This window comes from Podarcis raffonei, chromosome 13 (genome assembly GCF_027172205.1).
Source record: "Podarcis raffonei isolate rPodRaf1 chromosome 13, rPodRaf1.pri, whole genome shotgun sequence".
Classification (NCBI taxonomy): domain Eukaryota; kingdom Metazoa; phylum Chordata; class Lepidosauria; order Squamata; family Lacertidae; genus Podarcis; species Podarcis raffonei.
Genome location: NC_070614.1, coordinates 32,724,746 through 32,750,511, shown reverse-complemented (window position 1 = coordinate 32,750,511; position 25,766 = coordinate 32,724,746). Strand labels below are relative to the sequence as shown.

At 47.8% G+C, this 25,766-nt stretch overlaps 1 protein-coding gene across 5 annotated transcripts in view; it reads right to left on the bottom strand.

Moving 5' to 3' along the window:
• Window positions 1–25,766, bottom strand: part of ARHGEF40 (Rho guanine nucleotide exchange factor 40) — a 37,305-nt gene that overhangs the window by 5,448 nt on the left and 6,091 nt on the right. For 3 of the 5 annotated variants that reach the window (XM_053363216.1, XM_053363214.1, XM_053363215.1), the window contains exons 2-15: window positions 19,347–19,544; window positions 16,829–18,611; window positions 11,489–11,609; window positions 10,411–10,516; window positions 9,439–9,537; window positions 8,393–8,509; window positions 7,826–7,924; window positions 6,340–6,467; window positions 5,272–5,389; window positions 3,724–4,325; window positions 2,554–2,800; window positions 1,967–2,053; window positions 552–776; window positions 87–248 (exon numbers count right to left, since the gene is read on the bottom strand). In XM_053363216.1, the coding sequence (XP_053219191.1) occupies window positions 87–248; window positions 552–776; window positions 1,967–2,053; window positions 2,554–2,800; window positions 3,724–4,325; window positions 5,272–5,389; window positions 6,340–6,467; window positions 7,826–7,924; window positions 8,393–8,509; window positions 9,439–9,537; window positions 10,411–10,516; window positions 11,489–11,609; window positions 16,829–18,611; window positions 19,347–19,544 (4,092 nt within the window). The remainder of the gene's footprint in view (window positions 1–86; window positions 249–551; window positions 777–1,966; window positions 2,054–2,553; window positions 2,801–3,723; window positions 4,326–5,271; window positions 5,390–6,339; window positions 6,468–7,825; window positions 7,925–8,392; window positions 8,510–9,438; window positions 9,538–10,410; window positions 10,517–11,488; window positions 11,610–16,828; window positions 18,612–19,346; window positions 19,545–25,766) is intronic. The other 2 variants (XR_008327369.1, XM_053363217.1) reach the window with 2 other exon arrangements.

Genomic DNA, 25,766 nt, shown 5'->3' with positions numbered 1-25,766 from the left:
GTCTTGTGTGCCAGTGCCCTCCTTCCCAAACCACGCAGCTCACGACTCAAGGAAAGGAGCTCTCCATCGTAGACACACTTGCGCACCTGCAAGGCCTGTTTGCAGACGTAGCCGCCCTCGGGTCCCTTGCACTTGGTGAAGAGCAGCAGCCGCTCAAAGAGGAAGACATGCCGCTGGCACTTACGACGCCCACACACCACGGTGAGCTCGCCACGCTGCAGCAGTGGCCCTTGTTCCGATAGTTTCATCTGCAAGGAAACAGGAGGCCTGATCAGGGTCATCTGGCTGAGGACTCTCCCCCCCCCCCGCCCCAATCGCAGAAGTGGTCAAAAGTGTCACTTGTCCAGTTTCCTCGTGTGTGTTCCCACTCAGTGTCCTGCACAGAGATCCCAGAGTGCAGCAAGGGCAAAACCTGGCCATGGGCAAGCACCAGAAGACGGGGATACCTGGTTTGAGTGAGGGACAGGCAGCAGGGGAGGGAGCAGCGCATGCACAGGGAAGCAGCAGGGAGGATGCAGCGCTGCATGCCAGGGGAGCGCCCATGCGCTCACCTCGCAGCCCCGGATCTGCTCTGCGGCCAGCAGGTCCCTGCCTCGCTGCTCCTGGGCCTCCAGCAGCTGCTGGGCCTCCTGCAGGGCTTGGCGGTCAGGCCCCCGCTCCAGCTCACATTCGCGCAGCAGCTCACCCAGGAAGCGCCGGTACCGCTCCAGCTGCTCCAGGGGCACACGCAACGTGTGCACCGTTTGCCCGTCCTCACGCAGCTCTGCCGGGCTCTTCTGCATGGAGGAAGGGGAAAGAAAAGGCAGCTGAGCTGGGAACAGGGCAACAAGATCATCTGCAGAAGTGATGGAACTCAAGGCACTCAATCTCTTGCCCTTCCTTCACCCACCTGCCACAATACCCTGGACTCCTGAACAATGAGGGGTGGTGGGAGGCACCAGGCAGGGAGCACCCAGGGGAGATCCCAGAGGAGAAGAAGAAGAAGAGTTTGGATTTGATATCCCGCCTTTCACTCCCTTTAAGGAGTCTCAAAGCGGCTAACATTCTCCTTTCCCTTCCTCCCCCACAACAAATACTCTGTGCGGTGAGTGGGGCTGAGAGACTTCAAAGAAGTGTGACTGGCCCAAGGTCACCCAGCAGCTGCACGTGGAGGAGTGGAGACGCGAACCCGGTTCCCCAGATTACGAGACTACCACTCTTAACCACTACACCACACTGGCTCTCCAGTGGAGGAAGGCTCAAAGCCTGGGAACTGGTGGTAGGACGCTGAGAAAAGGCCAGAGGGGGAAGCTTGGGAAGAGAGGCTGGATGCTGAAGGGGCAACAGGGTTTAGTGAACAGGAGGAACCTGTGACAGGAAGCAGTTCAGAATCCAAGGCTGAAGCATCCCAGGAGCCTCCATCTCCGGCTATGACAAATTTCCCTCCCCCACCCCACCCCCGGTCTCCAAGAACTCGCAGGATAATGATGAGGGCACAACAGAGACCAGAGATGCGCAGACACATTTTGAGACTGCTTGGGAAACATCTAGGAGAGGAGGAGCCCTAGGAGGGGGTGGAACACTGGGACCTTCAGTCCTGGCAACTGCTGTATAGGTGCAAGACCTGCGGGGAAGTGTTGCTGAGTTATATGCAATTTCCTTGAACAAAGAGTTAACTTCACTGACAGCTGACTCTGTCTCTTTGCTCTGACCTGCATCTGACTCCAGCCTTGACAATTGTCTCACCCAGAGTCAGAGAGACTGAAAGGTGCACAAAGTTTTCAAAACACCCACATACAGAGGCCAAGCTCCTCACAAATCAGATGGCTGCCTAGTTGAACATCAAACTCCTGCTAAAGATTAGTGCCATGGAAGGATTTCCAAGAAGTGGGTCGAAAGAATCTATTATAAGAGAAAGCTATTCTATCAGCAACCCACCACACAAAGGTCAAAGTTAAAACTCGGTCCCTGTGGCCACAGATCATACCTTGCTGGTGGTTCGAAGCAAAGCCAGGGCAGCCTGGAACTTATGGTGCTCTTTGGCATACGTGGCATAAATTTGAAGCTTCTCTCCCTACAGGAGAAAAGAGAGAGAGAGAAATCCCTCATTCATCCAACTGAGCAGGAGGCCAGACATCAGGCTGCTGCAATGAAACAATGTGAAATCTAGCTCATGTGAGGGGGATTATTCCTTCTCTTCCCCAACCCACCCCCATTTCCTTTAATGGGAAAATATGCCCCAGAGGCGAGCTCAAAGGACAGGATTGTTATCTCTCCTTCTTTTCCACTGGCCCTGTTGCTGCTTCTTTCAACAGAGGTCCAATAGGCATTAATTGGGCAATTAAATTCCCCATCATTTTATCTCTGCGCCAGGAAAGGCTTCAGCTGCTACATTCCTATGTGCCAGAATGGTTAAAAAAAACAGGAGCAGAGCTAGTTTGGCTTTTAAGGTTGTTTTCATTCATCAAAAGAAGCAGACCTTCTGCAGCAGGCACAAAGGGAAGAAGGATTTTTCTGTAAGGGGACAACACCAGTGAGCAAGAACAAAATGATATTAGTTGGGGGGGCACTCACATGTCGCAGGAAGCAGCCCCCAGCACGTGACGGGTGGTTCATGCACCCCTCCAACTCGCCAAGGAAGTAGTTGGTATGGAAAGCCAGCAACTGTTCCCGCAGGGCCCGGAGAGCACTGCCCAAGCACCTCAGTTCGGCTGGCCAGGCCTGTCCCCCAGGTTCTTGGGACAGAGAGAGGGGCTGGGCAAGGGCCGTCAAATACTCCCGCTCACACTCCAGCAGCTCAGCCAGAAGTTGCTGTTGGACCCTGAGGAGAAAGGGGAAAGTTGGGGAAAAAATCACACACCCCTCCCCACGGCTCTGATACAAGGCCCATGTCTACTAGGATTGAGTTAAATGGATCTTATCCATTGTATGCTATCATTTTTACGTACACCGCTAGAGTCTTTGGTAAATAACATCAGTTATTTACCAAACATTATGTGCATAGAAATGATAAAAAGTACACACATATATTTCTACATATACACAAACATGCACGTAAAATAAAACGCAATACCAGTACCAAGCCACTCAGCCCTCCCTGAACAATATAGGGTAGGTGGGTCCAGGGAAGTGAACAATGTTTGTGGGGTGTTGGTGGTGCAATACAGCTGATGATATAGTGCTAGGAGATTGGCTAGTGTTGTTGTTGTTATTTTATTAAATTTATTGGTCGCTTTTTCTTTTCCAAAGGGATCTCAAAGCAACTTACAACCAAAACAAACAAACAAACAAACATCCACATAGATACATTTTTTAAAACCCCATTAAAATACTACATTAAAATGCATTAAAAACACCCCACCCACTCCTAAGAGGCCACAGAAAGATGGAGGCCAAAGGCCTGGTTCAAGAGAAAAGCTTTTGCCTGGCACCTAAAGATATATAATGATAGCACCAGGCTAGCCTTCCTAGGGAGAAGATGGCAGATCAAATGGCAGACACATGAGGCCTAGCGCACAAGCAGCTTCTCTGTGCATTTTAATACATTTACGAAGAAAAGCTTGACCATACTAAACATTAATTCATGGGAAAAGAGGGTGCCATTTAGATTTTCTTGAGCTGGGCCTGGTTGCAAATCTAAGTTTGACAGGTTCAGACTACTATCTTCTCAGCCCCAATCATACCCCTGGGGTAACACAAAGACCGTGGATGGAAAACCTCCCACATGTACTCTCCGCTACTCACCCAAGGCAGCGCCTTCTTTCTGTGCGAGGCGTGGCCCCCCAAGGTGCTTCTGCAACGTGGGTCCCACTACGGCTCAGCAGCACATGCTCACGGGGAGAACAGCTCCTATCTGCCAGCTCACGGCTGCTCACCTCCAGGCCGCGGATGTGCACGCTGGGGCGGCCAGGGTCACTCAAGGCTCGCAAAGCCAGCTGGGAGACGGGGGACAGAGATGATTTGGGGCTGCTGGGAAGGCCCTGCCTCTTCTTGCCACTCTCCAGGACGCCGCTTCGAGTGGGAGAACAGCAAGGGGAGGCCTTGGGGCTGGGGTGCGGCTGGAAGAGGGAGGTCAGGCTGCAAGAGGAGCCAAATCTGGACCCCAGGCCCCAGCCGTGCTTGGGTGAGGAGGAGGCACTTATGCTGCAGGCCCGTGGCCGTGGGGCACAGCCAGCTTCTGGCATGAGCTGCATCCTCCCTGGGGACTTGGGGCTCTGCAGCAGTGTCCTCTCCAGTGATGCACCCTCAGCCAACCCTTCGACAGGCCTCTTTGCTTCCCTTTTCTCTTCTACACAGTTGCCAGTAGATTCAAGATGGGCCTTGTTTTCCAGAGCTTGTTCCTGAACCTGTATAGAAGCGGGAGAGAAAGAAAAAAGTAGCAAAAGCTTGGCCAATCCCAGAAGGCTGCTCTCTGTTGACCTCACTGTTTCTTATATCGCCAGTGTACAAATTCCACTGTAATTTAAGATCTTTGAGAGCTCCTGAGTATGGCAGTCCCATTCTGCGCCCCCAAAATGTGGAAATGTCAGGGCAAGCAAACTCAGAAATCTCTCCAGCTGCATCTGATCTTCTTGGATACTCCGTGCAAAGTGGAAATACTATTAGTGGGTCAATCCTGCCACCCTCTAGAGCTGGCCCTGGTTGCCACTTTAAAGGCCCAAAGTCTTTAGCTTCTGCACAAGGAGAGGTGAAATTCTGAACATGAGATTTTATCATCACAGCATCTCTACAGTCTCGCCACACCTCTTACCACAGTTGGTATACCTATCCTGTTTCTGCAACCCCTGCATTTCTTTCGCCATAATGCCTCTTCAGAGCCCCTTCAGACATGGTTCCTACATTTATCCCCTTCTTCAATCACCTGCCTGAGGACTGAGTCCTAAAAAGCAATGATCTGTGAAGCTCCTCTCATCCCTTTCAACAATTCCCAGCAGGATCAGGACTCATGCTTCAGACTTGACTGTTTGTAGGTGCATTGTCCTTTTTTTATAAAAAAAAAGATTTTAGGACTAGCATCTCTTCCTAACGTCATCTGCAGAATTTCTTCAGCTTGATTTTTATAGTTCAGTTCTAGGAACAGTAATAATGAGCTTCAGAGGTAAGGCCCAACTTGGCCAATGGTTAGGGATATCAGGAGTTGTAGTCCGAGTGATGTCTTTAAGGCTCCTTCAGCTCAATTGCCAAACACTAAGAAAAAGAAGGGAAACTTCTCTTCGCTGATACCAGCTCTGCCAAAGCCCTGAAGGCTGCAGCTTTCCCCACAAACACATAATGAGGGACTTTAGGAATTACCTGTGCGTTTTCCCGTTCTTGTTGCAGCACCTCCAGGCGCCGGTTGCTGAGTTGGACCAGGCCATGAAGGGCCTCATCCACCTCTTGGTAGAGCCTGGTAGCAGCCACAGCCTCTGTACTACAGGGGGAAAGGACACACACAGTTACTCTGAGCCTTGCGGTATGAAGCTGCTGCATGAAGCAAGGAAGGAAGAAACTGGCGTGGGCCATGTTAACGCCAGTGAAGGCCGAACTGAACGTGACCCAATTACGGCCATTCTGGGGAACAATCCCCTCCCACTCAGCTATTTTGCTTTATGTAACAGAAGGTTCTGTCTACTTCAATGGAAGATGCCAATGTGTACAAAAAGAGGGTTTGAGGAAAGTTTGGATAAAAATCTGTTGAAAATTCTTTACATGGGACATTCTCCCTGGGCAGAGAGGGACAGGAATTAGCCCTCACAGGCCAATGGCTGCATACTGCTGCAAGTCTTTTTACTGCTCCAGATCAGCTAAAATGTTGCTGCCTTCCCACCCCCACACTGTGTTTCAGAGATCTTAGGAACAAGCTACACTCTACATATATCAGGGGCTGTTTTTGACCCAATGGGCACATTTCAAATGTTGAGGGAGTGCTGGGAGGCACCAGTCACAAAATGGCTGCCATGAAGGGTGGGGTGTCATAGTGCAAAACAGATGCCATTGCGCAGCATAACATAAAGTCAGAGAGAGAGCCAAGAACAACTTCATGCTTACAATGGGAAATCAGCTATGTCTTGCTGGTCCTGATGGTGCAGATCACACAATATTGATTACACACACACAATGGAAATCAAGCTGCTAAGCTACCTTCCCTGCCACCCACTCACACACCAATTAAGCATCCCCTCCAGATACGTAAGCACATAACTGCAGGATTACTCCAACATGCAGGAAGGTTAATTGAACAGCAGTGAAGTGTACTATACAAAAGCTTTAAAAACCATCCACAAGTGCTGTTGTTATTTTACATAACTCTGCTACAGAACAAATGGGAACAGGGGACAAAGGGAACTTTCTGCTATGATGCCCTGCAGCCCTGATCCTCACCTGCAGGGCCCCAGGGGGGGCAGCCGTGCCAGCAAGGCCCCCCCACGGCGCTGGAGTTCCAGCAGGCGCGGCTCTGAGAGGAGCTTCTGCATGGTCTCTTGGTGCAAGGTGATCTGGGCCGACAGTTCCTACAGGGGTGAAATCCTAGCAGTTAGGACAAGGCAAAAGGAATGGGTTGGGGGATAGTGGAATGGGAATTCTGACTTCAACGACAGAAAAGAAACTATGGCAACGTGGTAATGCTGCATACCAGCGCTGACATGACTATCATAATAACTAGCATTGAACAAAACAGCACAGCAACACAACCAGTCCTGACTCCTCCACCCAACATGTTTATTCAGAATTCATCCTGATATGTTTGCACCAAGCTAATACAGAGGTTAGATTGTATCCAGTCTTTATTGAGCATTCATGCTGATTTGTTTACGGAGCAGTTAGAGATACAGTCAAACCTTGGATCCCGAACACCTCCATTTTGGAATGTTTCGGCTTCCAAATGCAGAAAACCTGGAAGTAAATGTTCTGGTTTTCAAACGTTTTTTGGAACCCGACATCCGACGCAGCTCACTAAGTGCAGGAAGCTCCTGCAACCAATCGGAAGCCACGCCTCAGTTGTCAAACATTTCGGAAGCCAAACGGGCTTCCAGAACGGATTGCGTTCGACAACTGAGGTTTGACTGTACTAGGGAATAAATCGCTAAAGTCATGCACATTCTGTGCTTTAAAAACGGGGGGGGGGCATTCAGATCCTCAGTAACCCAAATACTGCAGCAAAACCCTGGTTTCTACAATGGCCAAATAATCAAGCAAATTTGTTGATATTCACCTTACTTTGAATAATGTTTACAGCCGCTGCTCATCAAAGGGAAGAGCAAAGAGATACACAAAATGGTGAAACCTCACTTCCTGACCACTAGAAAACTTGGTCAGTTACCCCAGCCCTCCACAGAAAACTAAGCAGCCTGCACTCTGAAGTGGTACAACCGAGATGTAGGTTTATTTAGTCACTGTCTTAATTTTTTCACCCTTATTACTGTAGCAGTACACAAGGGAGTATCTGCAAAAAGATTCCAGTCTTTTTTAGCATGCCAAGCTGGAGTTTCTCCACGCTATATGATTCTTTCTAGGACTAATGCAGAATACATGAATTACATACAGGCCTGAGGCCAACTGAACCAAAGTTCAGTCCCATCTTAGTGTCCCCAGCGGAATGGTTATGCTGATGCTTTCACAGTAGGTAAGGTTGCATTCCTATGCACACTTACCTGGGAGTAAGCCCCACTGTACTCAGTCGGGCTTACTTCTGAGCAGACATGTCCGTATCTTATTTAAGACTGTAAGTCGTAACAACTATAGAACCACAAGTGAACCAGAGAAACGTACAAGTCCATAAACAGAAGTATCACACATCACAAAAACAAACCAATTACTTGCTATGTTCCTGCACCCTCATAGTCTCTGGAGAACCACCACATGAGTTTACCTCTTGACTTGACGCTGTTCCCACTGCTTCAAGGTGGGCACTGGCCTCGCACACAGCCTGTAGGACGCTACGACAGAGAGACTGCAGTTGCTCAAGAGCCTGTGCAGAGAGAAGAGGTGGGGCAGAGGAAGATAAGTACCACAGAAGTGCCGAGCTGGAATATACATGAAGGTCACCCAGAGAAAATGCCTTGTGAGAGAAGGAGGAGTCACAGTGGCCCGTTGTCATTTGTGGCTGGTGGTCTGTGGGCCCACACGAGACCCAAGTTAACACAGAGTCTGGATGCAGCTGGAGTGGGGTGAGAAGGTTCAAGGATATGCTGAAAGTCAGTAAGGAAAAGGCTACCTGTGGACACCGCGCCAAAATTTGTGGGTGCCCAGCTCCTTCATGGGAAATTTTGTGGGTGCTGTGGCATCCAGGGAGCTGGCGCCTATGACATTAACCATATACCACTAGGAAGGAAAGGCAGGGGGATTCTGTGCAGGGCTGCGGGGAGGCTGCCTTGGTTCCATGGATGAACCACGTGCAGAAGCACACAAGGTCCATTTCCTTGTTAATCTCTCTTACCTGGTGTTCCTCAACCCATTTGCATGCTGAGTAGTTCAGGGTCCCTCCTAGTGTCGGAGTCAGCTGGTCCAAAGCCACATAATGTGGCAGTTCAGGAAGAGAGAGAACTCTGACCCCCTGTGGGCAAAGGAGTCTATTAGGTCAGAGGCAATCCTGCCTCCTTGCATCAGTGCCTAACCCCAGTCCCTTCACCACCCATCTTCTGCTCCAGTCGTGAACCCTAGGTTCAAGTTAGGCCCAAACTAACATTAGAGAAGAGAGGGGCAGTCCTTAGCTATTTATAATTATCACACACGCACACAGACACACACATATATTTATATACACGCACACATCTTGGAAGTACAGTTATGTATGACAAAGTACAAATTATGTTGTCTCTTTCAGTGTTCTCTCTGCAGTATTTTGTCATGTTTATATTCCACTATTTTTATTCTGCATATAGAGTGCTGGCTGGGGCTTAGGAGGCCTGGATTAAAATCCAATAACATCCAACTTGTTCTTCAAGATGAGGCTCTACTCATTGTTCCCATGAGCATTCCTGGTACAGGGGCATGCAACAGGGCCTTCTCTGTGGTGACACCCCAACACTAGAATGCTCTCCATTTGGCGGTACATTTTTCCTCCTTCCTTTATACATTGAGACACTAGCCGAAGATGCTTCTGCTAGGCTTTTACAAAACGAGTAAAGTTGCTTCAATACCTAACAACTACAGGTAAGGTTTTTTGTGTTTTAATGGTTCTGATATTTTTAAATCATATTTGGCTATCTGTTATGCTTTATTTATTGGAAGTACTTTTTTATTGTGCATTGCACTGGGATCCCTTGGGAAGAAAGGTGATTCAGAAATGCAGTCAATAAGTGACCTTCCCCCCTTAGCCATGAAGTTCACTGGGTGACCTTGGGCCAGTCACAGTCTCTCAGCATAAGCTACCTTACAGGGTTGTTGTGATGGTAAAATGGGAAGAGAGGAGGCTATGTACACTACCTTGAGCACCTTGGAAGAAAAAGTGGTATATAAACAATAATAAATAGGAGAACTTACCGCAGCAGGTTCCAAAGCCAGCTCCTCTTCATGGGGTACAAAACGGTCATCAGGTGGCAATATCACCAGCAGCTGACGGATGGGGGCTGGAGCACTCTCCTAAAAAGATAAAGGATTTTGCTTTATGGAGGCGTATTTGCATAAGGCTTTCATAGAGTAGGAAGAAAAGATGGGAGGTGGTTCTGAGATACAGGCAGAGGGAGCAAAAGTGGATTGGGGAAGAGGAGGGGGCCTTGGACATAGGGCATAGCCACAAGAGCTGCAGTGTTCTGTGGTATGCAAGACGCAACAAGGGGTCACAGAAAGGGCTTCTTAGTAGTGGCTCTCAGACAACGAAATGGAAAAGCCAAAGCTTTACCGTATTGCTACCCCATCCCTCCTCTGGGTGGGATAGAAATTTAATTAATAAATTAATATATTCTCAAAAGGGTGGAAAGCTTTGTTGTTGTTTTAATCCAGTACAGTGGTACCTCGGGTTAAGTACTTGATTCATTCCGGAGGTCCGTTCTTAACCTGAAACTGTTCTTAACCTGAAGCACCACTTTAGCAAATGGGGCCTCCTGCTGCCGCCGCACCGCTGGAGCACAATTTCTGTTCTCATCCTGAAGCAAAGTTCTTAACCTGAAGCAATATTTCTGGGTTAGCGGAGTCTGTAACCTGAAGCGTATGTAACCTGAGGTACCACTGTACCATTTTGATGTCCAGGGCAGAAGAGTTGGTGATCACTTTTCATTATGTAATCGTAATCATCACCATGATCATTATTGTTATTATGCCATTATACATACCTATCCTAAATATGGAAGGCTGTGACAGTGAGCACCTTCTCCTCCCCCCCCTTTACATTCTGAATATATTGCCATAGTAAATTATTGCTGCATCAGCAAAACCCACAGCCTGTCTCCTGAGGAACAGGAGCAGAAAACACGAGGACACAGATACAGAGCTCCTACAGTTGTGTCAGGAAGATACCTGGAATGTCCTAATGGCCGGCAGCAGCACAGGGGCCTGGAGGGCCCAGTCATCCACCTGGCTCAGGTCCAACAATAGTGTCAGCCCACGGGCTTTCAGCTCTTGCCTGGAACAATTGTGAAGAGAAAAGGGGGAAATGGAGCTGCAAAGTCATCAAAGGGGCAGCAAAGTCAGTGTACAAAAGCTGGTCAGGCTTCATGGAAGCATAAGGCTTAGATTATCCTCACAATAACCCCACTCTGGGCCACAGTTGTACAGATGAGAAAACTGAAGAAATTTCTGTGTATATATATATATTTCTGTGTACTATCATTAGTACACACAAGGCACAGGAGGAAATTCTTTGTTGTTAACAATTCCAAATTAAGAAGTAGAGAACTGACAGCAACTGTGCACTGAATGGTACTAATTAACATCATGGTGTTCAAAGCGCTCCACATACATTATATCAGCACAGTTTACTGGCCCTTATAAGGTAGGCCTGCATTATTATCTCCACAGATGAGGAGAGGGCGGTGGGATCTAGTGGCTTATTTAAAGCAGGGCTGGGGAATCCGAGGTCCTCTGAATGCAAGCTGGGGCTGACGGGAGTCAGGAGTCAAAGAGCAACAGGAAGGCCACAGGTTCCCCATCCCTGGCTTAAAGCCATGAAATGAATTCATGGCAAGATATGAACTGAGGGGTTTTTTTCCAGCTCACTGCTCATGCCCTTAACCATGATGCCACATTAGCTCATGAAAACACTCACACTAGGTGCAAACAATGCCTCAAAGGCACTTTTTAGCATCATGTGTCAAAGCAGCTTTAAGTTACAAATTTAAGCCAATTTGACTGTTAATGGCTTTCCAAAGCGGTTTCTGTTAGCTTGCTATTTTATGACGATGCTGAGGAGAATTTATTGAACTTTCAACCTTTCTTGATGAATTTATTTTATTTTTCTTTGGAAAGAAATCCTGACAATCAGCCTCACTCGAAGACTATTTACATCTTTGTTAGCACAGCTGTTTACTCAAGCCGACACACTTTATCTCCTGCTGGGTCACCTTCGGAGGAGCTGCATCTTGAGGTAAAAGTTTACCTGAGAAGGGAGTACAGGTATCTCATGGTATTGACTAGATCCGTTTGTCCTGGTGGCAGCTCATCCCGAAGAGGCTGAGGCACCACAATCAGCAAGGGCCGTCCTGACCTGTCCATTCCTCCTGTGGAGGGAGCATCAGAAGAAAAACGTGAGGTACATTTGTCCTGGAACCTGGGAAAGCTCCCGGTCCTGATTCAAACAAACGAGCAGGTTAGCCACTCAAAATCCAAATTTCATTGACTCCAAACTTCCTTTTCTTGCGTTGCCACCCAACCCCAGCTACTGGGAAACAGCAAACAGCAGTAAAAAGAGAGAGAGAGAGAGAGGGTTGCGGCTTCCAGAACCTATCAAGAAAGTTGAGGGGCAAAAAAAGCATTTGGGCCCACTGCTTCAAGGCAAGCAGGAACTTGGAGTGAGGTCTGACAGAGCCTTTCTTCTTAACAGCCACTTTTTTCACTGGGAATAGCAAGGGATAGAAGCCTTTAAAACCACTACTCTAAAGTGCACAGTTTTAAATGAAGACCTTAGCAAGCATTTGAGGATATGGGGAAACATAAGTTCTGATGGTTCCTGAACCTTTTGATGCCGGTTGAACAAAATGATGGCAGGCATCACAGTGAAGTAGAGCTGAGAAGGGGGGTGAGGCTTGTGACATGCTCTTTCTAAGGGCTGGTTAGAAAGGCTCTGTGGCCCGGATCTGGCTCACAGGCCACTGGCTTCCCTTACTTGCTGTAAGGCTGTGGAACAGCCAAGGGGTCTGATCCAGTTTAGTCCTGACTCACAGTTAATCCTTGTTCCCTCCTCTGAAATCACACTGAGCTTAGATGCCACTCAAATCCCCACCATATAATTAAATTGTTCACACATTGCAGTTCTAAAGGGTACACCTTAAGGTTTAAGTATACATCTCAAAACGCAGCCTGTGAATGAGACAAAACACATGCTTCCCTCAGAGAAGCAAACTTGGCTGCAGCCCTTTGCCAAGTATACAGATGGTTGCAAACCTTGTTTTTGCTGCATGTTAAGTGTGTGGGAAAGCCCAGATGCAACTATATCAATGAAGAAGTTTGCTATGCTTGCATGCTAAAGCAGAGATAATACAAGATTAAAGAGGGCAGATTTTAGCCATTGCCATATGCAAGCCATGCCTATTTACCAAACCAACACAAAACGTTTTTTAAAAATAGACTATTACAGGAAGAATCCCTGAGCTCATGCTCCATAAAATAGTTACTGCACCATCTTCCCAGGGTTATGTTGCCTTTTGGGGTTGGAAAAAAAGCAGTAATTTCCTACTGATTGAAAAAAAAAATCCATTTCCTACCAGTTCCTATAATTTATTTGCTCCATAACAGCAAACACACTGAGCACAAAGGCCTAGATCCTAAGATGTTAGAATAAGAGAGTTCACAGAAGGAAAGTTTCTAATTCCTGCCTTCGCAGAAGAGCTACATAAAACCCTCCAAAAAGCCTAAATGGAAGCTCAGCCCCCCTCCCAAACAATGAAAGAATAGAGCTTGAATTCTAAGATAATTTCACTTAAAGAAGTTCACATAGAGAAAGTTTTCCCATTCCTTCCTCCCTTCTCAAGAGGGAGCACACACACAGGCCCTCAATGAAGGCTTTGTGAGGGTGGCAGCAGGTAAGAGGAAGGGACAGAAAACTTTATTTCTATGAGCTTCCATAAGTTAACTAAGGATCCATCAAAGCCATAGTATGCATTGTTCTTTTTGGGTAGAGGGGAAGGAGGGATATCTCCAGATACCTAGACCCTGAATGTTCCATACTCTGCCACATTTCTCCAATGAAAATAGGGAAGCCCTATTCCATAATAATAATTTTCTATTTATACCCCACCCATCTGACTGGGTTGCTCCAGCCACTCTGGGCAACTTCCAACGTATATAAAAACCTCGGGTTAAGTACTTAATTCGTTCCGGAGGTCCGTTCTTAACCTGAAACTGTTCTTAACCTGAAGCACCACTTTAGCTAATGGGGCCTCCTGCTGCTGCCGCACGATTTCTGTTCTCATCCTGAAGCAAAGTTCTTAACCCAAGGTAATATTTCTGGATTAGTGGAGTCTGTAACCTGAAGTGTATGTAACCTGAAGCGTATGTAACCCGAGGTACCGCTGTACAGGGCTGCCTTCTGACGGCTCACGGGTCAGATAACTCCATACCCTGCAAAATTTCTCTGATGAAAATCGGAACATCCTAAGGAAAAGTGGGACATTCTGGGATCAAATCAGAAACTGGGACAACTTCTGTAAATCAGGGACTGTCCCTGGAAAATAGGGACAATTGGAGGGTCTGATGTTTGCTCAGAAATAGTGTCAGTGCTCCACTTTTGTGACTTGCAATTGCTTTGCAGATATGAAAGTTGTATCATTCATAACTGACAGAATTAAGGCTGTTTAAAAGACACTCCCCACCCACCTTTCATTGTTTTCCTTTAGGAAAATCTTGCCAAGCGAGTTATCTTTTTCTTTAAGTTACCTGTTCTTATAAACACACACCCAGATGGTGACACACTGTCACTGTAATGGAAATTCTTCCGTTTCCCCTACTGCTGTATTGTGTGCTGGGATATATTGCCCTACAGCACAGATGGGGAACACATGCCACCCTCCAGATGTTGCTGGATTACAACTCCCATCATCCCAGATCTTTGGCCATGTTCGCTGGGACTGATGGGAGTTGTAGTTCAGCAACACCTAGCGGGCCAAGGGTTCTCCATCCCTGCCCTATACAAATGTAAGCCCGCCCTACAGGTCTTTTTCAAAGCACTGTGGTGTTGCACAGAGGAGCACATTGTCATCACTAAGTTGATGTGCTGTGGGAAAGGGCAGCAATCAGATCCCAAAGTTCTTGTACTTTGCTTCCTCTGAGTCTTCTGCCAATGGATGTTCTTCTATTGAAGGAAAAAGCTTTCCAACAGAGGAAGCAAGAACCTTTGGATCCAGCCCCAAAGGTCTCTACCACATCAGTTGAAAGGAAACAGCATTTCCCCCTAACCTCAGTTTAGATGGCTCTTAAAATGGATTAAATGAATGCAGGGGAAAACAGGTCAATCAAAGGTTATTAGCCACGAAAGCGAAATGGAACCTTCATGCTAGTGGAGCAGTTTAGCTCTGAATACCAGATGCTGGGAACAGATTTTTTTTTGGGTGGGGGGAGATATTGCCTAGCACACCCTGCTTTTGAGCTCTCAAAGGCATCTGATTGGCTGCTGCTGAACATGGGACTAATTGCTGCTCTGATCTGTTCTGATAGGGCTGTTCTTCAGACAGTTCAAATAACCACACACACACTGGAAAAAGATGTGGGGGGAGGTCTCTGCCCACTTCCACTGATGTACCAAGTGGCCATGCCCTGCCCCTCAACTCATTCAGTGTGTGTCAGAAGGAGGCCTAGGAATACCACAGAGTTCTCCCTTGCTTGGAGAAGTTTTATGCACGTATAGCAGTGCATATACAGAGTTCCTTTCAACATGCTCTAAACATATATGGATGGCATGGTAAACAGAGTGTGAAGCCCCATGTTCTTTCTGTGTGTGGAGAGTCCTCTGATCCCCCTCTTATCATCTCACTGGCACACCAAAAAGCTAAATTGGGAGAGGGAAAAGGATGAGGCAAATTCAAAGAGAATAATGGCGCTTAACCACATATTCAGATGCACTGTTACTTCTGATGACCAGTTTGTTAAATATAGAGGGATCCTAAAGAGTGCCACTAATATTATGCCTTTTTGAAGCAGCTCCTCCCTTTGTCCTCCCCTGTAACATTCCAGTTTTTCCCTTCCTTTCTGTCCTGCCTTTGTTTACGCTTCCCTTTAGTGACTGCCCTCAGGGAGGTCGGCCTCCCATTTTGCAAGCCACAGGCCTCTGGTAACGTGATCAGGCTCTGGTGTTATTTTGGGTCGTGTCTTGTGGCTTTGGGTTAGGGAGTGGTTTTTGCAAACTGCTGTGATGTGGCATGTGAGGAGGTTTGTTTTGCTCAGACCTTGTGATGTTGAGGAAGATGGCAAAATGTGGGCGAAAGGACAGTCGGTTTGGGAAGCCCAAGGAGACTAGTTTTGCACAGATCTTATGCACAGTCAGACACAGGCTGCAGTGTGCAATGGCCCCTTGGGTTTCCCACTCGCCAGAGTACCTCCATTCTAATCCATGCTTCCCAAGCCTATGCATATTTACTGGGAAGTTAAGCAGTACTGCATTTGATGGGATTTGCTCTCATGCAGTGCGCACAGAATTCCAGACTTGGTGTTGGACTCCCATCCCAAGTTCCCAAGGTGAAAAATCCAAAGGGCACTTCCACTGTTCTGCACTCTGGTTAATATGGGGCACAATCCACTGGAGAATTCTTCTGCACATGCCCCACTGAAATTAAAAGAAGCTGCATAATGGGCTCTCACACAGCTCCTACTAATTTTAGCCAGGAGGACCAGTTGGTTGATTGTGCCCTGTGGGCCAGACTTGCCTGCCTCCCACTCCACCATTTTCAATGGCAACCAAAATCTATGTCCCCAGGTGGCCTTTCCTCACCTGAATGCACCTCTGGGTTAAGGGCAGCTCTGAACCAAATTTGTACCTGTTTATGGTTTTCTCTTAGCACTAGCCTCACCCAGCATCTCTGGCACTACTTCCCCATCCCTGCGTAGTGGAGAAGGGCAGAGGAGAGACAGAGAGAATAAACATTCCAGGGACACTCCAACAACTTGGGAGTGCACAGCCTCCAAAGGAGAAAGATGATAACAAAAGGGAAAAGCCTATCCAAGGTGGAAAGCCATTTCTTAAAACAGAAAAGGTAGAAGTAGGAGGGATCTATGTGACTCGCCGCAGAGATGTCACAAGCATCATCCAACAGGTGGATCCTCGCAATCCATAATTACATTTAACACGTAGATGGTGCTTTAATCGCAATAATCTTTGCAACAGCCCTGTAAGACAAAGCAATTTTATTTTACCTGTAGGACAGATGGGAGCGGGCAAAAGCTGAAAGCTGATGGCTTGTCTACCCTTACCCAGTGAGTTTGTGGGATCCTTTGCAACAGCTATGACTTCCTCATTCAAAAGCAGCATTGCCTGGGGAGATGCCTCAACTGACTTAAAACCAGCTTTTGATTGTAGTGTGAGTGGATAAGCTAACCAAGGCCTCAGTTTTCCCATTTATAAAATGAATATAATCCCGACACTGTATTCCCACACTGTTGTGAATACAGAAGCATAGGGGGACAAAGTTTTCTGCACATCCTAAGGGTTACAAGAAGCACAGAACAAGGCTGTTTCAAATCCTGAAAAGATGACTATCTGGACCCAAGATAGCCTTGCTTTGTCACTTACCTGTTAGAGCAAAGACACCCGACAGCACAAGCGCCCAGTCTACAGCCTGCCCAAGATGAACTGCAGCACGGTGAGGGGAATTCTGTGTTTCCTCTGCGCCCTGATCAGCTGCAGTACTTAAGGCTTCCTCTCTCCCATCAGCACTTGGCTCCTTCTTCTTTGGCAATGGGATCAACGTCGCTTCTTCAGTGCTAACGGGGAGGCCCTGTTCTCCCATACAAGGCCCTTCAGTACCATCCACCCCTTGCCCTGGGGGGCTGATGCTCTGCTCCTCTCTGCCAACTGCAGGTCCGTCAGCCTCAGCAGAAGCAGCTGGATCTTCAGCACAAAGGCCCGGGCCTTCTCTGCCGATGCCCCTTCCGCTGGTGCCAATGCCACCATCGCCAACAGAAAGAGAGCACTTTTCTGCATCACCCTCTGGCTCCCTGGTGTTAACAGTACATTCTCCAGTGCCAGCAGCCAACTCACTGGCACTGACAACCTCCTCTCCGGCGACAAGGCTTCGATCCCCAGGGACGCTACTTCTCTCCTGGGTGCTGCCGCAAACTGCGATGCTGACACAGCAGTCCTCGATGCTAGCTGCTTGCTCTTGGGTGCTAATTACAGCTTCTGCATTCCTCGAATCCTGTTCCCTTGTACCAACATAAATTTCCTCTTTCCTGGGCTCTTTTGTATCGGTAGAAGCTGTTTCTTCTTTGCTAGCCGGATCGACCCCCTGTCTAATTCGTCCGCCGCCTCCTCTCCCGGCCCCCTTTTTCTTCCTGCGGTTTCCCTTAGAGGTGCGTTTGGGTGTGGCTGCAGCCGGAGAGTGGTTCTCATTACTGTCCTCCTTGGAACGAGCAGGATCGTGGTGGGCAGTTCCTGGCACCTCAGCTTTCCCTTGTCCTGTGTCCTCAGTGGCAGCAGCAGCAGCAACAACATCAAAAATGGCAGCCCGTGCCTCAGTTCCAGAGGGGCTCTGGTTTTGCTCTTGTTGTCCAGGACTCAAGCTTACCACTTCCTGAGAGGCTTCTGATGCTAAACCCAGGACTAGAGTAGGATTTCCTCTCTGCTGCTCAACCCTATCCCCCCGAGTGCTGCTTTCTCGGCTGCACCTCTCTGCCTCCTGGGTTTTACAGGCCTGGCGCAAGGCAAAGTTCTCCCCACACCCAGACTTGTGGTGGAGCCAGGCCCGATGGCGCCGGCTCCTGCTCTTATTGTGCCCCTTGCGAGTAGGCATTGTCTGGATTTGGGTACCGCAAGGCTGTGGGATCCTGGGGGCTTGGTGCAGGGTGGGGCTGACCTCCAGGAGGTGAACGTATTCCCCCTCGGACTCCCGGTTCTCGCCGCCTGAATGGCGCCCGTCTCCAGGGCTCCGGGCCCCCAGGACCTCAGGAGGCAAATCCGCAGGGCACCGCTGACCCACAATGAACCCGTCCTTGTGCACAAACTGGGGGTAGACCAGTTCCGGCCAGGGCAGGCTCAGCACCTTCTCTCCAGCAGCCAGGAGGCAACGCTCCAGGCGCCCCGCTCTGCGTTCCTTGTTGATGCCATTGAGCCACTCGACGGTGAAAAGGAAGGGGTAGGAGTCAGAGGACACAGGCAGCTCCTGGACGCCACGGCCCTCTGGGGAGAGACATTTCAGCACCAGACGCGGAGAGCACTCCCGGTGAGGCACCACTTGCAGGTAGAAATCGCCAGGGCAGAGGTGCTGCCAGGGCAGCGAGCCCAGCTGCACTAGGACCTTCTCGCGGAGGCACAGTGGCCAACCCTCGTGGCAGAACACAAAGCCACTATACTGAGCCTGCAACAGTGGGAAAGAGAGGCACAGAATTATATATGCAGCACTGCCTTGGGAGAAAAGAAAATTGTGCATCAAGAAATGCTAAGTCCCGTGACAATGAATATACTGAAGATTTGTTTATTTTGCACCATCTATTTTGCTTCTGCCAACCTCGCAGAGGGGCAAAGAGCCACTCCATGATAATGAGAAATCCTGTCCCACCCTCCTCTGGCAGCTGGCATTTCAACAGTCGAAGGATTTATAAGAATCCCTCCAGCATCTTATGGGCTAAAAACTTGGTTTCTGCACCAAAGCTGAGATTTTCATGATGCACACAGTTCCTGCTTTTGCATGGCACTATCATGGAATCCACACAACTGATGGGGAGGGGAGGGGAGAGAGAAGCCCAGTGCACGGCTTAACATTTCAAGGAGCCCTAAAGCTAAAGAAAATGTACACTCCTTCTCTAAACTGCCACCCACCCATATCTGCCAACACTCAAATGGGGGTACAAGGTTGATGTGTTTGGAACTTATTGTCTGGAGCAAGGGGGATGCTGGAGTTAATAAGACTCAGCCTGACTCTTGGAGCGAGCTCTAACGCAGAAGGGGAAGTCCACCAGCTGTGGTTCTACAGGTCTGTAATGGGATTCCAGCGTCAGAACAGAATGCTTTTATACTGCCCCTGTGCTGAGCTAGATTTCCCACTCAGAGGTATACTCCGGAGGAACAGAGCCAAACCGATGCAGCAGCTCACACAGGCTTCACTCTGGATGCGAGCCAGGATGTGCTTGGCAGGAACAAGGAAGTCGAGGGTGTAGCGCAGGGCGTCGTGCTGGTACGTCCGCTCCAGCACCTCGAAGACCTGGCTCAGCAGGGTGGGGGCAGTGGCTTCGAAGGGGGGGTACAAGGCGGCCAGCGTACTCTGGACGCATTCTTCAACCGGCTCAGGCTCCTGCAAACAGAGAGAGCATAGTGAGGGGAAAACAGCATCCAACAGTAGCCTCCCCTGCACCTTCCCTTTCTGCCCCATCGCCAGCTCCCTGGCTCTTTAATGCCCATACAATCACCAGGGAATCTATGCCAATTCCCAGACCATTAAATACTCCAGGACAAACTCCACCACTGCTAGATCCAACCACTTGCACCGGTGCCTTCTCAGCACAAACGCAATGTCCTTTGCTGTTTTGCATGACACGGGACTTGCTGCGCTGCTGCCAAGGGCCTCTTGTACTTGATCTTGTCCATTTTTTTTAAAAGCACATTTTTATTTGTTTTAGCAAACTCACAGAAGAGATGCAGCGGTCGTGGCTACCTGCAAGCATTGGCTGAAGCCTCACGCCAGATCACTGCCCCCTAGCGGCGAGCCAAATGGGACAGGGCAGCAAGGGAGCTGGCGGCGGCGGCGCAGCGCACAGAGATTGGCAGCGTGTAAAAAGAACAGGGGGCATGAGGGGGCAGCAGGGAAGAAAGAGTCTGGGAAGGTGCCAAAGTCTGAGAACAGAGCAGCCGAGGTTCCATCTGGAATACATTAGCAGCTGTGAGCTCATTCCTTCCGCAGCTCCACCCAGCAAAGGAAATGGGGGTGGGGGCGGGGGAGAGAGAGAGAAAGAGGCTGCGAGGGAAAGGGGCCAACAGCAAGAGGCAGCCATTGTGCCAGACCTTCCAAATGCACCTAATCACGAGTAGCAAGAACCCTTTTCGTACCACGTGCAAGCACATTGAATCAGATGCAAACCTTTTAATTCTTCTAACTTGCTACGGGTGCCGTGCTTTCCTGCATTGGTTTCAGAATCCAGATCAAACGACTTTGCAAACCTATTGCAATTTATTTATTTATTTTGCTTTGTTTTCAAAAAAAAATCCCAAAAACTGCAGAATCAGGTGGTGGTGGGCTTGATTTACAGGGCACATGCTAGAAGCTACCCTGTACCAAACAAGGCACTGGCCTATCTAGCTGAGTATTACCTGCACTGACTGGCAGTGCCCCTCCGGGGTTTTTTGACAGGGTGACTCCCAGCTTTACCTAGAGAGGCCAGGGACTGAAGCTGAGACCTTTGGTGTGCAAAGCAGATGCTCTTATCACTGAACTGTGACCCTTCCCCTTTGTGTAGTCCTGTACATTTCCAGGGGGTAGTCGTGTTAGACTTCTGCATTAGAAAACAACAGTCTTTTGGCACCTAGGCGGCTTAATTTATTAAGGAACAAGTTTTCTTGAAGCACACCAAAGTCTATGAAAACTTATGCCATGGACAAACTTGTAAGTTGTTAAAGTGCTAAAAGTTTCTTTCTTGGTTTTTAATCCCTTCCATGTCTATTCAGAAGTGGAATGAAACACATGTCCAAAAAAGAGGGTATTCTGCAATCCAAAGCCTCGTACCTAGAGGCAAGATCCGCTGACACAGGAACACACTGCTGGGTACTGAAATGTGAAAATTCTGGAGGGGTCCATGGAACTATACCATCAATCGAACCAGGGTGGATAAAAATCAATGATTTTTAAAAATTAAAAAAAATGATTTTTTAAATTTAAATTGGATTTTTAAAATAAAATGCTTTTGGAGGAAAAAGTATTTCTAAAGATAGTTTTCTATTTAAGTTACGTTATAGTCCAAAGGCCATCAGGAAATAAGGATTTGTTTTAAGTTTTTCATGTGTGTTAAAACTCAGTCTAAGTATATACAGTATATAAAAGTTTAACCACATCAGTTAAAAAACATGGATACATATGCTACAATGTTATTGTTTTAGTTAAATAAATTGTTTAAATTGTTATTAAGGAAATGATTGTTTTTCTCCTTCCAATAAAGTACAGCAGAAAAGTTGTCCAAATATAAACAGTTAACTTACTAAACCTCACAATAATTTCATAATTATCTGTATATGTATAACCAAATCAGTAATTTTTGATATAGTTGTAAAAACTACTCTGACAATTTGTTATTCCCAAAAAATGAAACCTTCATCTCATTGTAAATATTAAGATTATACCAGCAGGAATGCCTTTCTGTAAAAAAAGGGGGGGTTAAATCAAGTCTTACTGACTAGTGATTTAAATCGTGATTTAAATCGATTTGATTTAAATCAAATCCACCCTGAATTGAACCTTAAAAAAACAAACCCTGTAGCAGACGGTGACCATTACAACCCTTTAGAATTGACTTATTTGTACCACTAGCTCTTGTATTTATTTCCAAAGGGGTAACAGTGTTACTCCGTCACAGCAAAAACAATTTAAGAGTCTTGTAGCACACCCAAAAGCTTACGTCATGAGACATTTGTTAGGGTTGTATCCAATGTGTTAGTCATACGCAAATAGACCCATTGAAATTAATGACCAGGGTCACATTCATTCATTTCAATGAGCCTACTCTAAATAGGACTAGGTTTGGATGCAGCCCTTCGTCTTTAAAACGCCACAAGATTTTGAGACGTTTTGTTCTTTTTATTTCCGCGTTTCTTCAAATGGTTTACGGACCATGCAGTTTTCTGCCCAAAACATTTTGCTGCCTGAGGTGAAGGACAAGATACAGACCCCCACCTCCTAAAATTCCTTGTACAGAAACTGACCGGACTGGCATATGAATCTTGTTTTCTGCAGTGGCAAAAGGACAATGTGCCAAAGGACATCAGGCTCCCTTAGGGAATATGGGGAGCTGTGCAAGACACACAGAGAGAATTGCCCTCATCATCTGCTGCAGCAACCTTATTCTCCCTAACGGTAGGGCCAGATCTGCAGGGTGGCTTATAAAAACCTCATAGTGAAAAGCTCAGTGCTCACATACAACTGATGAAGAAGTTGGAGTGCCTCGAAACCTATTACAGCGTTACGTGGATACAGAGCACATCTGCAATGACAGTGAATCAGGGCTGCACTTTTAGGTTGCCTTTGTGCAAGCAACCATCTGTTGGGTGTAGCTTTCTATGGGGGGGGACAGGACCAAATGCAAGAGCACATATTCATGTATTTTGCAGAAACAGGGCTTTATTTTACATTTCTAAAAAGGAGAGGGTATGCTACTATGTCTAAAAAAATCAGTTCTCCTAATCCCAGGTATAGAAGAGGCTGCCTAAGATTACACAATGGTAGGGAAAACAGGATTTGGTGCTTTTTCTCCTTCTTTCGGTGCCAGAACGGTGATGTCACCTGCCAGAGAGGGGCCCAGAGAAGAAGAAGCACTGCGACAGCATCTGCATCTCCCCACCCTCAGCTTTCCCGCTTCCCCCCACCTTTCTCCCTTGTCCCCCCCCATTACAGCTGCTGCCTGCTGCACCTCCTCTTAGCTCACTGTTCTCCCCTCTCTTGCTAACTCTTCCACCAGGCAAAGGAAGAAACAATGAATCTTATTTAGGGGGGGTGGGGAGCGGAAGACCAGGCTGAAGTATATAGTCCAGCTGGGCACAAGGCAAGAGATGTATGAATACATCTCCCTGGCTGTGTGCTGAGAGTGTTAGTCTTACCTGCCTTTTCACTCTACCCTGCTCTTTCTTTAAGAGCCCCCCTTGTGGAGCTAGGACTGTCCCAGAAACACACGTCTTCTGCCAGCACTCCCTATTATTTTTATTGTGCTCCTTTGTTCTCCTGCCTCTCCCCACATTCTTGCACCTGCTTACCTGCTTGGCAGGATAACTTTAATGGCCCCGGAGGGCAAACTTTGAAAACGCACCTAATGTCCCACTGATCGAATACTCTGCTTTCTTCAACACCATCAGCAATTCTTCCGCCTCATATACGCCATATGAAGTGGTATATATGGACAGGGTGCTTTGGAAACAAGATGGGGCAATGTGTAACCCTCTATGCTTTAGCTTAGGGGTGAGGAACCTCAAGCCTGGGGGCCATTAAGCATCTCTGTCCGCCCCTTGGGACTCTCTCTCATGGACACTGCTCCACCCTCTCCTGGAGAGCTTTAGGCTGACTGGACTGTGCCCTTGAGCTGTGATAAGCCCTCTTGCTTGCCTTAGAAACCTCCAAGCTTTGCGTGACTTGAATGTGGCCTACTGCACAAAGACAAGAGTAACACCTGTTGTTTCACGCATGTTTTGCCTCTGGCTACACCCACCACTGGGTTCCCCCAGAAGGTTGCCTGGAAGGTTGCCTGTGGGCTTTAAAAGGTTCCCCACTCCTGCTTTAAGCCAAACTCAATGGGCACCAAGTCTAGATCCTTCCAGTCATGTGCCAGTACTTGTGATCAATACAGCAAACTGATCCCTGCTGAGGTATTTGGCAAGGCCTGCTGGAGGAACTTCCAGATGTCAGAGAAGTGTCATCTGGCTATCCTTATCCTCACACATTTCATTACCACGTTACATCAAGAGATACTTCAGGAGTTCTCCTTCCATGACACATCCAGGAAGGCACCACTGGTCACCTCTGGGGCCTGTAAGGAAAGTGCCAGGAGGTAACATACACTGGTGTGCATGTCAGGAGAGGGGATTGTGTCAGGATGATGCCCGAGAACCAGAAAGATGTGGTGGCCAACAGAGGCTCCCTGGAAAAAGCCACATACCACTTCAGAAAGGAGTATATAAACTAATAATAATAATAATGAAATCCCATCTTTGTGGTTATCAGCAGGTGGAATAGTTTAAGCAAAACATGAATGTCTTCAGGTGCAGTATGCTCATTTTGTTGGAGACAGGCAAAAGCATCTCCAGGGAGGAATTTTGTCCTCTCTCTTTGCTACCTGGTTGCTGGGGGAACAGTCTACCTGGCCAACTATACCCTTCAAGCTTCCACTTCCATAGGATCTTCAGTCCCATTGCAGCCTGCCTTTTCCTTTCCTGGATTGATTGGGATCCCAGTTTCACCTCTGCTGCGTAAGTAACTTGCCAAGTCATCTGTGCCCAAAGAGTCAAAATGAATAAAGCTTTTAAAAATAATAATTTCCTGGTGATAATTAATTTGAATCGATCTCTTAACTTTCAATCAGATCCTTCTCTTTGAAGAGGTGGGTTTGTTATTGTATCATTTAACTGCCCTTGCTTCTTCTCTAGTGAGTATAATTAGCCAATCTATGAAATCACTGAGCTTAAAGGATATTCTCCATGCATTTTTCCTCTTTGGCATAAGTAGTGAGGAATTTGTCTTCTCTTCTTTTGTAAAACACATCCCGCTGCATATCCATTAACATCGCTACCCCTTTCCATTCAATTTCCATCCACTCCAGATCCTGCGTACTATTGATGCCTTTATCCTTTGGGACAATGGTGAGGAACCTCTGGCTCTCCAGTGGTGCCCTGGGCAATGCCAAAATTGGGTGCCTCTTGCCTTCCATTCTACATCACAGCTGTGCCAACCCCGAGGCTCTGCACCCAATGCGACCAAACCAGTCACACTCCCCTAAATCTGCCTCTGAAACCAGCATCCCAAATCACCCAGTAAACTCGTTGCCCTTGTGTGGTGGTGGCTTCCCAACGGAGAAATTTTCCTGCCTACTATTCAATATCATTTAACAGGGGACAGCAGGGATTGAACCTGGAACCTTTTCACTGGTGTGAGGAAGCTCACGGGCAGAGTTGTGTAGTGGTTAGATTGCTGGACCACAGCCTGGGAGACCTGGGTTCAAATCCCCACTCTGCCATGAAGCTCACTTGGTGGCCTTGGGCCTGTCACTCTCTCTGCCTAACCTATCTTGCAGGGTTGTTGTGAGGGGAAAGGAAGAGCCAGGAATGCTACCTTGAGCTCTTTGGAAGGCAGGTGGGATATAAATAAAATAAACAAGCAAACAAACCTTCCAGGCACATGTGAGAGGTAGAAGCAAACTTAAGCAGAGAGATACATGTGACTCTTACCTTTGTACAGCAGGTTGCATTCCAGCCACACAGAAGTCAAGAGGTTTCCTTCTAAACACACCCAATGCACATGCAAGCCTCCATTCTGGCAAGCAGCAGTTATCACTGCTCAAGGACGCATTCCAGGCAGGCCAAAGCACTCAAGAGGGCGAGTGACAAAGAGTCCCAAGGGCTTGATAAAGAGAACCAGGCAGTGGCACTCATATCCCCAAGGCCAAGGTACTACATCCTTGTTTTACATGCAAAACAGGTGCCCTACAGCCAGGACCAGCCCAAGCCATTTTGCCACCTGAAGCAAGGCAGGACCACCCCTCATCCCCAGCCGCTGCACCCAACAAGACGGGCAACTGCTACTTACTGCAAGCACAGCAGCGAAGGTGTC